Source organism: Nicotiana attenuata, unplaced genomic scaffold, assembly GCF_001879085.1.
Source record: "Nicotiana attenuata strain UT unplaced genomic scaffold, NIATTr2, whole genome shotgun sequence".
Lineage (NCBI taxonomy): Eukaryota > Viridiplantae > Streptophyta > Magnoliopsida > Solanales > Solanaceae > Nicotiana > Nicotiana attenuata.
The window spans coordinates 25,939-41,205 of NW_017674628.1; the positions used below are offsets into that span (position 1 = coordinate 25,939).

The 15,267-nt window shown below is 38.6% G+C and overlaps 2 protein-coding genes across 3 annotated transcripts; one reads left to right on the forward strand and one right to left on the reverse strand.

Moving 5' to 3' along the window:
- The first annotated feature begins 6,715 nt into the window (after window positions 1–6,715).
- LOC109219034 (universal stress protein PHOS34-like) lies at window positions 6,716–9,247 on the forward strand. The gene is made up of 4 exons (XM_019383437.1): window positions 6,716–7,177; window positions 7,307–7,401; window positions 8,458–8,579; window positions 8,940–9,247. Exons 1-4 carry the CDS (start codon window positions 6,988–6,990, stop codon window positions 9,025–9,027), a joined length of 495 nt encoding a protein of 164 aa, XP_019238982.1. The 5' UTR covers window positions 6,716–6,987; the 3' UTR covers window positions 9,028–9,247.
- A 1,541-nt stretch (window positions 9,248–10,788) lies between these two features.
- Window positions 10,789–14,872, reverse strand: LOC109219033 (beta-glucosidase 11-like). Of its 2 annotated transcripts, none has more exons than XM_019383435.1 (13): window positions 14,546–14,872; window positions 14,412–14,475; window positions 13,708–13,763; window positions 13,553–13,628; window positions 13,390–13,461; window positions 13,127–13,214; window positions 12,770–13,028; window positions 12,558–12,673; window positions 12,188–12,408; window positions 11,954–11,985; window positions 11,787–11,874; window positions 11,546–11,636; window positions 10,789–11,170 (listed from the first exon to the last, which is right to left on the reverse strand). In XM_019383435.1, exons 1-13 carry the CDS (start codon window positions 14,687–14,689, stop codon window positions 10,924–10,926), a joined length of 1,554 nt encoding a protein of 517 aa, XP_019238980.1. In that variant the 5' UTR covers window positions 14,690–14,872; the 3' UTR covers window positions 10,789–10,923. The 2 variants fall into 2 exon arrangements, with proteins under 2 accessions (XP_019238980.1, XP_019238981.1); XM_019383436.1 differs by having other exon boundaries at window positions 14,412–14,471; window positions 14,546–14,637.
- Between the last annotated feature and the right edge of the window lie 395 nt (window positions 14,873–15,267).

Sequence of the window (15,267 nt, forward strand, 5' to 3'; positions counted from 1 at the left end):
GAAGTCGCGGTATTGAAGCTTCAGGTGAGGGATGCCTCGTCGAGGGTTGGGGCGTTGAAGGAAGCTATCCGCGTGCACGAGTCCCAATGGGCGTTGGAGACGGCTGCTGCGGCCTTTAGAGAAGCGAGTCTCGAGGAGCGGATCGGTGTCTTTGAGCAGGACGCCCAAGTCATGGCGGACCGGATCACAGCCTTAGAAGAAGAGAATCAGCGCCTACGAGACCAAGCCGCTTCTTCCAGCCAGGCTCGCGAACTTTGGGTCTTTGCCGAGGCCCAACGTGATGTATATAAGAATTTGTGGGAGGCCGGCATCGCGACCGAAGCTGCTTTCGAGGGAGCGCGTCAAAAGGCTCGTGAGGCCCGTAGCGACTGTGGTTTTGACGCGGCGACGCCAGAGGCTGATGCTGGTGCAGATGGTGGCGCGGATGGCGCCGAGTAAAAAGATGTTATGCATTTTTTCTTGTCTTGTTCGCCGATTGGCGTTTAGGTGTTTCTTGTTTTTCTTTTCTCTTTCCTTGTATTGATCGGCCTTGGCCGGGTGTAAGCGGGGATGACCCGCAATTAATTTCGTGGATAAATGAGATCTCCTTTCCGTTATTTGCCTTGTATCTGTTTTGTACCTCCTCTTTTTCCCCCTTAGATTTTTCTTTGCATGCGCTCGAAGGGGTGATTTGCCTTCGAGTTCGACTCTGGTAGGCATGTTAGTTTTTAATTGTTGATGACTCTTCTTCTTCGACTCGGGGTGAGCGAGTCGGAGCCGTTACTTGGCAATAGCGGCACTTAGCCTTAGTCCCGGTTCGGGCGCGGCTGTCGGCCGTGATGATAGAAAATGCGGCCTTGTAGTTTGACCGGGGCCGAACCTTACGTGCCCTCAATCTTAGTTTGAGTTGGGAGTACTTACTTGAAGGGCGAGGGTGCTTAACCTGCACCTCGACTCGTTGGAGGTTGGATTTTGCTGAGTTCAACGATGAAGGCGCTTGGTTCGAGTCCCGGTTCGACTGTGGTTGAACTAGTTAGATTTGAGGACGAAGGCGTCTAACCTTATGGTTCGAGCGAGGTCGAACTCGTTGGATTTGATGGCGAAAGCGCGTAGCCTGAGTCCCAGTTCAACTATTGTTGAACTTAGTCGGTTCTGATGGCGAAAGCTCATGGCCTGAGTCCCAGTTCAACTGTTGTTGAACTTAGTCCATTTTGATGGCGAAGGCACATAGCCTGAGTCCCAGTTCAACTGTTGTTGAACTTAGTCCATTTTGATGGCGAAGGCACATAGCCTAAGTCCCAGTTCAACTGTTGAACTTAGTCCATTTTGATGGCGAAGGCGCATAGCCTGAGTCCCAGTTCAACTGTTGTTGAACTTAGTCCATTTTGATGGCGAAGGCGCATAGCCTGAGTCCCAGTTCAACTGTTGTTGAACTTAGTCCATTTTGATGGCGAAGGCGCATAGCCTGAGTCCCAGTTCAACTGTTTTTGAACTTAGTGGCGAAGGCGCATAGCCTTGATTCAATGGCGAAGGCGCATAGCCTGAGTCCCAGTTCAACTGTTGTTGAACTTAGTCGGTTCTGATGGCGAAGGCTCATGGCCTGAGTCCCAGTTAAACTGTTGTTGAACTTAGTGGCGAAGGCGCATTTGAACTTAGTGGCGAAGGCGCATAGCCTTGATTCAATGGCGAAGACGCATAGCCTGAGTCCCAGTTCAACTGTTGTTGAACTTAGTGGCGAAGGCGCATAGCCTTGATTCAATGGCGAAGGCGCATAGCCTGAGTCCCAGTTCAACTGTTGTTGAACTTAGTCCATTTTGATGGCGAAGGCGCATAGCCTGAGTCCCAGTTCAACTGTTGTTGAACTTAGTGGCGAAGGCGCATAGCCTTGATTCAATGGCGAAGGCGCATAGCCTGAGTCCCAGTTCAACTGTTGTTGAACTTAGTCGATTTTGATGGCGAAGGCTCATGGCCTGAGTCCCAGTTCAACTGTTGTTGAACTTAGTGGCGAAGGCGCATAGCCTTGATTCAATGGCGAAGGTGCATAGCCTGAGTCCCAGTTTAACTGTTGTTGAACTTAGTCAATTTTGATGGCGAAGGCTCATGGCCTGGATCCCAGTTCAACTGTTGTTGAACTTAGTCAATATTGTGGGTATTGAGTGCTGAAGCTCGGTTTTGATTCGAGACCTTGAGCGGCTTATCCGTTGTCTTCCCAACCAGGGTATATAGGCTGTCTTGAGGCGACTCTCGGCTCGAGATATCTCCGTGCCGGTTTCGGGTCGGAGCTCGTATCAGGGACGCGGGAGATGCCTTACAGAGATCTTCCCTTAGGAGGGGCTTCTTCTTCTTCTTTGCACTATCCGAGATCAGAGAGAGAGAGGACTTGGATCTTGATTGGAGATCTTCGAGTTTCCCTTGTCTGACATGCCGCTTTGGCTTATTTGAGCTGGGTTGCTTTTGTTTTCCTCTTCTGGCGTTTCTTCCTTTTTGGTCCGGGGAAGAACTACGCGATTTTCCTAGGAAATCTCCACAGACGGCGCCAAATTGTTTGCTCAAAAGTTATCACATACCTTATGAGTATAAAACAACATAATTAAATCACGGAAAAATCATAGCAAAACGTAATAATCCATTGGACCAAATGAAGGAAATGAAAATAAGTACTCAGAGTTAGGAGGAGAAACATGAAAAATCCTTTATTGATAATGTTGATTTGGCCTGCCTCTCCATGAAGAGGTTCAGGGCCTTACAATGGTGCTCTACTTTCTCATAATATGGGTATCATTGTGTTTTTTCTCTTTTTCCTGGATAGTGACCAAGAAGGAGCCCCCTTTCTAGGATTTTCTCTCTTGGTATTTATAGCTATGAGCTTCGTGAGCTGGCAATTAGTGGCCGTGACCACGTTGGGGTTTCGCCTTCATGATGGCGGATGGGCCGTGGCCTTATTGATCAAATCAGGCAAGGGTTAAAAACCGTTAATTCTAAGTGGTCGCACCACTTATTAATCATGAATTAGCTTAAGACGGGGTTAGCTTCGTTAGTTATCGTGGGGTCGGATTCTGACCCATACAAACCACTCATATTATCCACTAAAAAATGGGTTGGATAATAAATTTTTTAAAAACGGGTCAAATATGGATAAGAACTATATTATCCATTTAGAAAATGGATAACCAATGGATAACTAATGTGTTTAACTTTTACATTTGTAAAACCTCAAATTGGGGGTTCCTCAAGTTTATGAGATTAGGAATTCTTCCAAAAGTAAGCCTCACCCATATTATTTGCCGATCAACCCATTTTTTATCCGTATTAAATATGGTTCGGGTCGAATAATTTATCTGTATTTTCATTAATCATTTTCGACCCGCCTAAGTATACGCAAACAAAAACCTTCATAAACTCTAATCACTTCTTTTCTTATCCTTCATCGTGAAAAGAAGAATTTGAACGTCAAATTCAAGTGTTCTGCTTTTTCACTTGAAATTCTTTGGGTCCTGAGTTGTCTAGAACCAAATAATGTTGACAATAACACCTTATACCACGTTGGCAAGTCCTTCCTCCCCTAGATAATTCATATGGTCATTAAATTATAGAGAAATTTTCAGAAATCATTATGTTTTACTGATTATTAGCTTACTATAGTTATCATTTATTAAATTACTTTTTATAGCTATGTTTTCAGTTGTTACAGACTGCATTAATACAGTAGCAAAACTCGGCGGAAAACAGGGGAGTCCAGCTAAGCAGAGAATGTACTCGACTGATTAGTGAATACAATAACGGAATTTACGAAAAAAAGGTCTTCAGCTGTTTAAAAACGGTAAGTGAATCAATTAACGCGATAGACTCCTAATATAACTCAACAAACTCAATTATAACACATAAAATTTGTATTTCCAGTTATAGAAAAGATTCTCAACCGAAAAATACCCCAAAAACATAGCATTCTTCATAGATTCAATCCATCCTTTCTTTATTTAGTGGTATCTTTACTAAAATATTTTTTAATGGTATCTTTACAAATAGAGTTATATATTGAAATTATATAATTACATTGAATACAGTTAAATACATAAAAATACATTGAATACATGAGGTATAACAGGTCATCTATAGTGCAAATACATATGAATACATACCGCAGATATATTTGAATACATATATACATCTGAATACATAAATTATATTAATTAAAAAAATATATGAAGATATTCTACAATACATTGAATACATACTGCTGGACAAAACAGTAAAACAAAGTGAAGCTTTGAAATTATATAATTACATTGAATACAGTTAAATACAGTGAATATATTGAAAAAGTAGAAAAAACTAAAGACAGTGAATACAATGAAATACATGGAATACAACGAGATACATTGAAATACAATGGAAAAAAAAGTAACATACTCTTCAAGTTCCTCAGCCCCAAACTCCGTCCCCAATCCACCGATATCCAAGCCACCGCCATGTGGGACGTCGCCACCGATTAAATGAAGACAACACCAATTTACAGGATCAAACGGAAACTAGAGACAGAACTTTTCAGATCTCACAATGCAAACATGAACAATCAATGCAAAATCTAAGAAAAAATTAGAATGTATAACACAACTGTGTGAAAGAAATCGCCGGCCGGAGGAGGGGCTTAGGGGTGACACAACAAGGAAGGGGGGAAGTGGTCGCCGACCGAATCTGTCGTTGACGGAACACAACCCCTGCTACGGTTTCTAAAAGCACGGGAGGAAAAAACCGGGGGAAAAAGAGAAGAAAGAGGAAATAGAAAGGAGGAGAGAGGGAGAGAGAGGGAAAGAGAAAAAGAATGCACAGAGTATTTAATGGCTTAAAGGTAGGAAGTGACCATAAATAGATATTTTGCTATAAAAATTAAAAGATAGTTATAGAAAATAATTTTTTAAAAGGGTATTTATTTATAATAAATAAAATATCAACCTTTACTATAGGAGGTAAATTTCCTAAATTGATACCCACCGAAAATTATCAATTTATGCACTGAAAATTTAGTTTTCAAGGCAAGGAGAGAAAACTTCTAGATTTGTCTAGTTTGTTACAAGCGAGCAAGACACTAGACTACTGAGACATAATGTCTCACCTTTCAACTTCAAATAACTTGTTTTATTAGTACTATATACAATTCAGACCATTATACTTTTGAAAATGTGTTTGTAAATATTAGGGGCGTTAATGGTTCGGTTTGGTCGGTTATTTTATAAAATTTGTACCATACCAATTTTTTGGTTATTCTATTATGTATAACTAAAATTAGACTTTTCGAAACCATCCCAATCATGTCGGTTTCTCTTCGGTATCGGTACGGTTCGGTTAATTTTCGGTATTTTTTTAATATCATGTAAAATTCACCAGTAGAAGTATAATGAACGCAATAGCTTACATTCTTTTAGAGGGCTTACCAAAACTCTCTAGACATTTTTACTGTTTAAAGGGTGATGAATTAAAAAAGAAAAAAGAAAGATGGCTAGAGTATAGATCCATCAACTATTCTACAGCAATGTAAAAGAAATCAAACAGAGGCAAAGAAAATATAAATCATACGAGTTGAAAGATATAACAAGCTGGGACTCAAGTATAAAGTCTATAGAAGATTAAATATTCAAAAAGATAAATCTTAATTATATGAAAGGAAACTTATTCAATACATTGTGGTTTGCTACTCATAATCGCTAGAATACTTTGTGTCTTGCTAATAAAGATACTTGAAATAACTTAGTTTAAGTAGAAGTAGCATAATAGGTTTTAGGAATTAGTATTTAGAGTTTAATTAATTGTTGGCTTGTAATAGTTTATATAATTCCAAGGCCCAAAGAAAATTTAATGCATTATTATTTTTAAACTTACTAAATAAATATAATTTTCATATGTAAAATTTATTCGGTAGGGTTCGGTATTTTTTTCGGTTTATTTTTATAAAATAAAAAACCTACCATAATTATCAGTGCGGTTATAGATTTATATAAAAACCTACGATTTCTTAAAAAGAAACCTAAAAATCGGTTCGGTGCGATGCGGTTCGATCGGTTTAGTCGGTTTCGAATATCCATTGATACGCATAGTAAATATCTCAAACCTTATTTGTTCTCTATTTCCTTTATTCTTGTTTGTTTTCTCGCTATGTTTTAAAAAAAGAACCGAGGGATTCAAAGTATAAAGTTCAAACTTTCTAACCAAATTTGGACATTAATTTTTATTTTTGCTTAATGATAAGTTTAAACAGTTAGAAAGTACATAGAAAGTGCAATAGATTAGGAGTAACATTTCTAATAAAATATATGTTGGAAAATATACGAGGTGAAGTGTTGGTCTTTGACTCTTTTTTCAAAGTCCTTTCATCCTTTTCTCGCGGTATTTGTTTGCTATCAATCTCTCCTCCCTATTTAGCCTTGGACAAAATTCACCGATTTATGCTATATTCCTAAACAACCCGACTCGTAGATAATGCCTCGTGGAGCGGCAAGATCCTGGCACAATGGGGCTCTCATCCTTTCTAGCACCCCCTTCCACAGGGCTTGGACCCGGTCCGCCGCGAAGGACGCTCCAGACTACAATTCGGACGACGGAGTGGCTGGATTAGCATAAAAAGGAAATGAAACACGTGTTCATTTTCTTAACGAATAATGTTTGACAGACAAAATGAAAGGAAGTGCATTAATCTATGAATATCCGTAATTAAAATTTGTAGTGCTGTGTAGATCCTTCTGCACGTCACTGTACGCAGAGGCTGTTATGCCTACAGTACATAACACGTTTCGTAATTCGTAAATTATGCAAGTAAAGTAGTACGTACGAGTAATTCATAGCCAGTTCTCATTTCTGGTACGCCACCATAAGACGACAAAAATCACACAGATTAGATCAAAAGGTTTCTGTTCTTAGAGCTCGAAATTACTCAGTTAGAATAAATTCCCTTACAGCCAATTAAAACCCTGTCAAGTTTGAAAAGCTTGAAATTCAGTCAATTGAGCAATTGGAATGGCGACGGCGGGGGAGAAACCGGTGATGGTGGTGGGGCTAGATGACAGCCAACACAGTTTTTATGCATTAGAGTGGATTTTGGATCACTTCTTTGGCCCTTCACCTAATTCCCACGCTGCTCCTTTCAAGCTCCTCATCGTCCATGCTAAACCTACTGCTACTTCCGCCATCGGCCTCGCCGGTCCTGGTATGTATGTTTTATTTGAAATATGAGCTTAGCAGCTAAAAATTTTCAATTTTAAATGTGCTCTATATCTCCGATTTTACTAGAAATGGATTGCCTGGTTATGAATTCATGAGATCGTTTTAATTGCAGGAGGTGCTGATGTATTGCCGTATGTGGAGGCAGATTTGAGGAAGATTTCTTCTAGGGTTGCCGAAAAAGCTAAGCAGATCTGTTCTGCTAAATCGGTATTCAACTTTTGTTTTAAAATAAAGAATTTTTCTTTTAATTTTATTACACAACTTTTGCTCCAGAATAAGATTTGAACCAATTCCGTACCCATTGAGAGTTTGGCTGTTTTGACTTTGCTAGTCTAGCTAACAGTCCATAGCGACAGAAAGATCCAACCAATGGAAGAAATCAATAGAGAATGATTATCTGCTTCCTAAAGAGTAGGAAGTCACTTCTTTGAAAGAAAGTGCTGAGGATTAAGACAAATACTATACCACTTTCGCAGTTATCCTGACCTTTTCTTAAATTAAATGTTTGTTCTTTTCATAAAAGAATGCAAGTCCAGTATTTGTTCTATTTTTCCCTTTTAAAATTCTTTCTTCTTACAAGCAAATATTTCTTCTATGTTAGATTTTAGTACTATAGCTTTTTGGTCGTCGAGTAGTATTTAGAGGTGGGTTGTTTTATTGGTCTAACTCGCCTATTCTTTTCTAGAAGAAATAGTTGTGATTAGAGGTGGCAAAATGGTTAAAAGAAAAAAGTTATCCACCCATATTATCCATCAACAATGAGTTGAATGATGAACCTTTTAAAAAAGGGTCGAATATGGATAAAGAACCATGTTATCCACTTAGGAAATGGTTAACCAAATGGATAACCAATGGATGACTAATGTGTTTAACTTTTACATTTGTAAAGCCTCAAATTGGAGTTCCTCAAGTTTGGAAGACTAGGAATTCTCTCACAAGTGATCATATTTAAGAAGCCATGGATAATATGGATATCCATATTATCCGCCGGATAAACCCGTTTTTATCCGTCTCAAATACGGGTCGGATAATTTATCCGTTTTTTGAAATTACCCGTTTGACCCGCTGATATCCGCCCCGCCCCGCCCGCCCGTTTGCCACCCCTAGTTGTGATCATGTCATCTTTTTGCTGGATACGTTGTCAAAATTATCTTCAGAACTGATCCAGTGATCTCCAATCTTATCAGTATTTTGATTGCATATTTTTGCAAATTCACAACTGATCAGTGATCATCTTCAACTAACCAATCTTATTGTTTTCAGGTAAACGATGTTGTAGTTGAGGTTGTGGAAGGTGATGCTAGGAATGTCTTGTGTGACGCTGTAGAGAAGCATCATGCCTCTATGTTAGTTGTTGGTAGTCATGGTTATGGCGTTCTAAAGAGGTAAATTTTCCTTATTCCACACATTTGATGGCCCGACCTTTAGTTGCAGATACATTATTCCATTTCCTTTTTCCCCCTCTTAAGGCTTGGTGCTTAGGCCTCTCTGCCGGCAAGGGTAGGGGTAAGACTGCATACATCTTACCCTTCTCAGACCCCACTAGTGGGAAGCTACTGAGTTTGTTGTTGTTAAGGCTTGGTGCTTAGCACGAGTTAATCTGCTCAAATTACACACCTTCCGCTAATAAATCGATTAACTAATTCTCAATCCCAATATATCAATCTTTTGTATCCATTCCGTCCTAATTGAGTTGATGATAAGAGTTTTCCTGGTAATAATTCATAATGCAAATTTTCCTGCAGGACTGTTTTGGGAAGTGTCAGTGACTACTGTGCTCACCATGCCCACTGCAGTGTGATGATTGTGAAGCGCCCAAAGGTCAAGGCTTGATATCTTTCTGATTTGTATCCGATTCTTGTTGTCTGAACAAGTTTTAGAGCTTGTGATAATTGCTCCAAGTGGAGGACTTGGTTTATTGTCTGTATTTATCCGATTGTTTGACTCTTAATAACCATATTTATGTATATTTCAATGTAAAAGTTCTGCCGTGTAACATATTGTGGCTAAATTTCATACTCTTTATAATAAATCCCGCTCTCTTTTCTGTCCATTATTGATTAACACGGGTTGAATATGTAGATGCTTTCATGAACATGATACCTAGTATTATTATACCAAGAATTTACCCAGATAAACGCTTCTAGTTCTCCATACCCTTTTCCAGAACGCCTGTCATTTGTCAAGTGCAGATTATCAAATAGGTAGACTAGTGCTCAGTCCTTGCATGGAAAATTTTCTTTGATGGTTGGAAGGAAAAAGTTTGAGGTTGGATTCATGATTAATTTCTGAGAGAGAAGTCATTCTTATCTTACTGATGCAACCCTCTAATATAAGAACAACTTCTTTAACTTTTCCTCTCTTTGATCAATCAATGCTAGTAGACTTCTAAAGAAGCGAACCAAATGGTGCATAAAGTATCTCAACCTAAAAAGACAGAGAACTTTGCTAGAAAATACAGCACAAGAAACACATTAGGTCCAGACGCTCTGCAATGTGCTCTCTGACATGGCGACGTCACTTTACTCGAGCTGAATCGTTCTTCAGAATTGCATATTCCTATTCTAAAAGGAGAAACGCTATATCCACCACAAACTGGTGCAAGACAGGGCAACTTTTGTGCTAATCTTTTGGTAAATGCAGCGTCGCAGAAGAGGGATAATACAAGAACCGAAGCCGGAGCTAAACACTTTACTACAAGTCTTATATATCTATTTAACTATCCAAATATCGACGAAAAAAATATCCAAGCTTTTTGCCGGAACGGACCATTTTTGTTCAATAACATACCAAAGTAGATGATTGACTCATTCCATATTACAAATAAAATCCTTTGATAATCCGGATTCTTATTTCTCAACGATCAAGACAATGTAACTTCGATAATGCCTACGGGTACACAAATCAACCAACCACTTTCAATCCTTCGCAGTCGAAACTATATGATTCCTCTCTTTCAAGTATCAGAACTAGGGGTGGCAAAATGGTTAAAACAAAACAGTTAATCACCCATATTATCCACTAAAAAATGGGTTGGATAATGAACTTTTTAAAAATGGGTCAAATATGGATAAGAACCATATTATCCATTTAGAAAATGGATAACCAATGAGTAACCAATGGATAACCAATGGGTCTACTTTTACATTTGTAAAGCCTCAAATTGGGGGTTTCTCAAGTTAGGGAGACTAAACATTCTCCCAAAAGTGATCATATGCAAGAATTCATGGATAATAGGGTTACCCATTATCCGCCGGTTAACCCATTTTTTTACCCGTATTAAATATGGGCCAGGTCGGATAATTGATCCGTTTTTTCATTACCTGTTTTCGACCCGAACCATATCCGCCCCGCCCCGCCCCGCCCCGCCCGTTTGCCACTCCTAATCAGAACAGCTAGATGCTGCAGCATTCCGCATCACATCTATAATATCACGCCCTTTTGTTTTAGGATCGTAATTAATGATAGTTACCTTATTAAGTTACTTGCTTTTCCAAGTTGTGAACTAGAATGAGCCTCGAGGTCTCCCCAAATCCAAATTACTACTACTACTTCACTATTGGGGTTGATCTTTACACTGAACAAATGGCAACGTGAAAAAATAGCATATCACCAAAGTAGGCAACCACTTTAGAAGGAAAAGTCAGCTGATGGATTATTGTATGCAAGGACTGGCAGAAATAATAACTAGGAATCCCATAGTTAGGTCGAGATACAACCACAAGGTACTTATGAAGAAAATTCAGACTCTGAAGAATGAGATACTTCCTTCCCAATTTCAAGATTCACACTAGATTTGCGACTTTTTCCCTTCAAGAAATTGGAGTACCAATGTTGAGAAAGCTTTGGATATCTTGTTAAATTTTTGTCGTCCAAATCCACGTAGTATAGGCCATATGCTGATTCATATGCATCCAATAACTCCATACCATCCAAGAATGACCACGAGAAGTAGCCTCTGACATTTGATCCATTCCTATCATAACAAGGCATTGTAGGGATAAATGGCAAACAGATCAGAAAGAAGGCCCAAAAACACCTAATATAATTGTTAGACCCTCCGTCCAAAAAATAATACTATTGAAGATCAGCTCAGACACTTTAGGACAGAGATGACTTTTTAATTGATTAGAAGATACAAAACCTTTCTGCGGCAACAACTGTTAAAAAGCCAATCCACAGAGTATGAGAAAAAGAAACACATCCTGATCAATACTATTACTCATTGACTGCAGAACTATAGACTTGTTCCTTATGTCTTCGGTTAAAAGAACACTAGTCTGAACTTGCATATTTGTATAGTTAATCTTCACATTCTATAGTTAATTTCCATGACGTGGGAGGGGCTTACCTCATAGCATCAAGCAAATTCCTGATATAAGCATGCAAATATTCTACTCTACCCATATCATTTAGTGTCGCGTTTCGTGGTGTCGTCTGACCTGCCAACAGAAATCATGCTAAGCTTCTCAGAAAACACTGATTCATGAGGTTCAAAGAAAGCTCTGTGCTCTATTGAATTATCAAAGCCTCTAAAGCAACTTTCATGTACTCAAATATTCACAAGCGTCGAGAGAGGGAGAGAGACGAACCATTCTCATGAATGTAAATTGGTAGGTTGCCATAAGTTTTCTTGAAGTACTCCAGTACTGCTTGGAGACCCGGTTGTGTCCATGGATACTGAGTCAAAACAACTTGTGAATAACAGATAAAATAACACTAAGGTGTATCTAAAGATCATGCATGTCCCAAGCCTCACCTCGCCTTTGGGTGTAACACCACCTTGCTCAACTGTTTAAAGAGATAAAATAGTGAATTTCTTGATATGAACATATCCATAACAGAGAAATACTGATGACATCAACTAGAAAACTGGCATTTGTCCTCTCATTTGGATTTTCTGAACTTTATCATTAGATTAACGTGATCAGCAAAGACAATTATGATCTTCAAATGTCAAAGTATCTCTATTCAGGTAGCATCAGCCACTTACATACAAGTTGTATTGCTGCATCGGTATTGAAGTCCCTAAAATCTCTTTCAAAGGCACTCGGCCGGTCTTTAACATGCAATGTAGCATAATGGTTGAGGCCTATGAAGTCTATAGCACCCTTAACTTGCTCAGATTCTTGTCTGGTGAAGGTGGGCATTCTCGAGCCGACCCTATCCTTCATTGTGACAGGATAGTCTCCAAATATCAAGGGACTGATAAACCTGCGGTGGAGATGAGAAATAAAATGAAACCAAATAATTAAGCACAACCACTCATTTGTGCAGTAAATGAATAAGTAGTTCCTTAGTGCAGAGTATCTTAAATTTGAGGAGATGTTATGTTAATAGGCCAAAGGAAATTGTGCTCTTACCAACCCAGGTAGAAAGCATAAGCTCGCAGAGTTGCACCTTCATCTGCCGTTGCATTTGTATGAGGAATAAACCGATATGCAAAGATATTTAATCCCACAAAACCATGCTGTGTTGACTGCATTGCAAATATGTTAGTGTTTTTTTTTGTTATTTCGTTTTGGGAACTCAGTAATAGTCACAAGTTATTTTGAAATTAACTCAATGATGACACCTTGTACTTTCTCTTGTACAATCTGAAAACAGATGAATGAGTAAGCAGCATACTGTGAGCTACTATGTATGGCTTGGTTGAAGAGTTGCCTCTAGAGCAAGGTCCAATTCCAACATGTGGGGAACAGCGCCCTGGGGGTGTAAATCCCAAATCATAACCACCCAAAGCGAATACATTGGCCTCATTCACAGTTGTCCAATGCAAAACCCTATCACCAAATTCCTTGAAGCAAACATCCGCATATGCAATGAAGTCATTGCTAAAAGGATAATATGAATTGTCAAGTTGAAATCAGTCAGATGTCGTAGAATATCTCCTAATTTTCGAAGAATTACAAGTGGAAAGTATTCAGCATACATTATTTTTTCACTTAGCCATCCACCGTATTCATCTTCAAGTACTTGTGGCACATCATAGTGACAAAGTGTTACGTGTGGTTGAATTCCTACAATTTTGAGAATATACAAAAGCATAACATAAGCCCTAAAGCCAATTATTAGATGTTTTACTTACTAGCACTTTAAACGTGCGATTCCAGATCTCTTAACAGCAAGAAAATATGTTCAAACTTTCAACTGAAAAAAAATAGAAAAGTACTGTGTACAAGGAAATGTATTAACCATGACCGACAAGTTCATTGATGAGATTATTGTAATACTGTAATCCCTTTGGATTGACAGGTCCCCTTCCATCTAAACAAAACAAAAACTCAAGTATGAGAAGAAAGAAAACACGAGTATAAGATAAAGTAAGGTTCCTGAGCAGTGGAATAACAAAGCTTACTCGGAATAAGTCTCGACCATGAAATGGAAAATCTGTAGGCTTCTAATCCAGTGTCTACCATGAGTTGTACATCTTCCTGGAATCAGGTAATTTTCGAGGGCAGTAAAATTGATAATCAATTATGTGAACTCAGAGTTTATTCCACCAGTCTATACCTTGTACTTGTGGTAGGCATCGCAAGCTACATCTCCATTTGCTCCATTGTATGCACCTGAAAATTATATAATCTTGGATTTAATTAATGCGACTTGCTGTTCTAATTATCTGAAGCATGGTGGTCCCTAAATCCGAGATAATCAGCTGTCCGAAGGAAACCACATAGTCTGACTATGGAACGAAAAACTTCCACATAATCATAATCACATTAAATTGTTTGGAAATGACTAATTTTAATTGGTCCGGATGGTGATTTTAATTTGGAGCTTTAATCTTGTTAGAAGTTTCTTGAGCCGAGGGTCTATCGAAAACAACCTCTCTACTCCATCGGGGTAGGGGTATGGTCTGTGTACACACTACCCTCCCCAGACCCCTCACCATTTTACTGGGTTTTTGTTGTTGTAATCTTGTTAGAAGCAGACCGGTAATATTGTGGTTTTGGTAATAATCCTTTTAAGTTTTCCTTTCACTCTTTCAATCAGCATACTTTTATAACATCATGCATTTTTCCAACTATCAACTATTAATCTATATAACATGGATATGAAACTGGAATAAGTAGAAAATACCATAATTCTTTTTACGTTATCAAACTTTGATAGGAGTAGTAGATTTATTAAATAACCATAATGTGAAGTAGTGTTAAGGTTAGAGGAACATAAATATTCAATTAAATTGGGGGAAAGGATTAAAGAAAAGAGACCAGCATGAGAAAAGGTATCCCAAATGCTAGGAGTCCGTCCATCTTCAAATGCTGCCCCTTCTACCTTCAAATTAAAGTAGTGAACTGGATGGTGAGAAATCCAATATTAGAGCAATCAAAATAGGATTACTGACTTGATAAGCAGAAGAACCGGAACCGAAAACGAAAGAAGCAGGGAAGTCGTTTCTGCTAAAATCATCATCACCGGCACCAAACACTACAACGGCAAAGTGCAGTGCCACCAAAACAAGCATCATTGGCAAGTCGAGACGCTGCATCCTTCTCGTCTTTTGCCTGTGTTCCACTCAAGGTTTTGGTAGTAATGAATGTGTGGCCAATCTCTAACTAAGACGACTCTGTTATCTACAACGTCTAAGCAGCTCGCAGAAAAGGCCAAAAGGTACAATCCCTCTCTTCCTTTTCCTCTTCGTTAGGTGGCTTTCCCGTATTTGGTATATAGCGATAATAGGAGAAAACCATAAACATAGACATGAGTTATATACTTTAGGGGGTGTTTGGTTGGAGATGTTACATTAGCTCTATGCATTTACCTTGTTTCGATTATTTTTTCAATCTGTGTATAACTCATACTTAGTATTATTCTATGTATAAGTAATGCGTAGAAAACATTAGTAATACCAAGGCTATTAATGCATGTATTAGTATGGTTAAAGACAAGATTGTCGTTAACGTCCCTTAAATCTAGAGAATATGGACAGCATTTTTGTAAATAATTATTTTTCTTAAAAATTATGCAATGCATTATAATTTTAATACACCACACTAATACATATTATTCCGCACTATTCTAATACACTCTACCAAACGACCCCTTAGAGTTAAGCGTGATTCATGC

What these genes read in the sequence shown, in the direction of transcription:
- LOC109219034 (XM_019383437.1), top strand. Translation starts at nt 6,988, where the DNA reads ATGGCGACGGCGGGGGAGAAACCGGTGATGGTGGTGGGGCTAGATGAC. An exon ending in CATCGGCCTCGCCGGTCCTG is followed by an intron (nt 7,178 to 7,306) that starts GTATGTATGTTT and finishes TTTTAATTGCAG; the next exon opens with GAGGTGCTGATGTATTGCCG. An exon ending in GGTTATGGCGTTCTAAAGAG is followed by an intron (nt 8,580 to 8,939) that starts GTAAATTTTCCT and finishes ATTTTCCTGCAG; the next exon opens with GACTGTTTTGGGAAGTGTCA.
- LOC109219033 (XM_019383435.1), bottom strand. Translation starts at nt 14,689, where the DNA reads ATGCAGCGTCTCGACTTGCCAATGATGCTTGTTTTGGTGGCACTGCAC. An exon ending in ATGGTCGAGACTTATTCCGA is followed by an intron (nt 13,462 to 13,552) that starts GTAAGCTTTGTT and finishes TGTTTTGTTTAG; the next exon opens with ATGGAAGGGGACCTGTCAAT. An exon ending in TGCAGCAATACAACTTGTAT is followed by an intron (nt 11,986 to 12,187) that starts GTAAGTGGCTGA and finishes CTCTTTAAACAG; the next exon opens with TTGAGCAAGGTGGTGTTACA.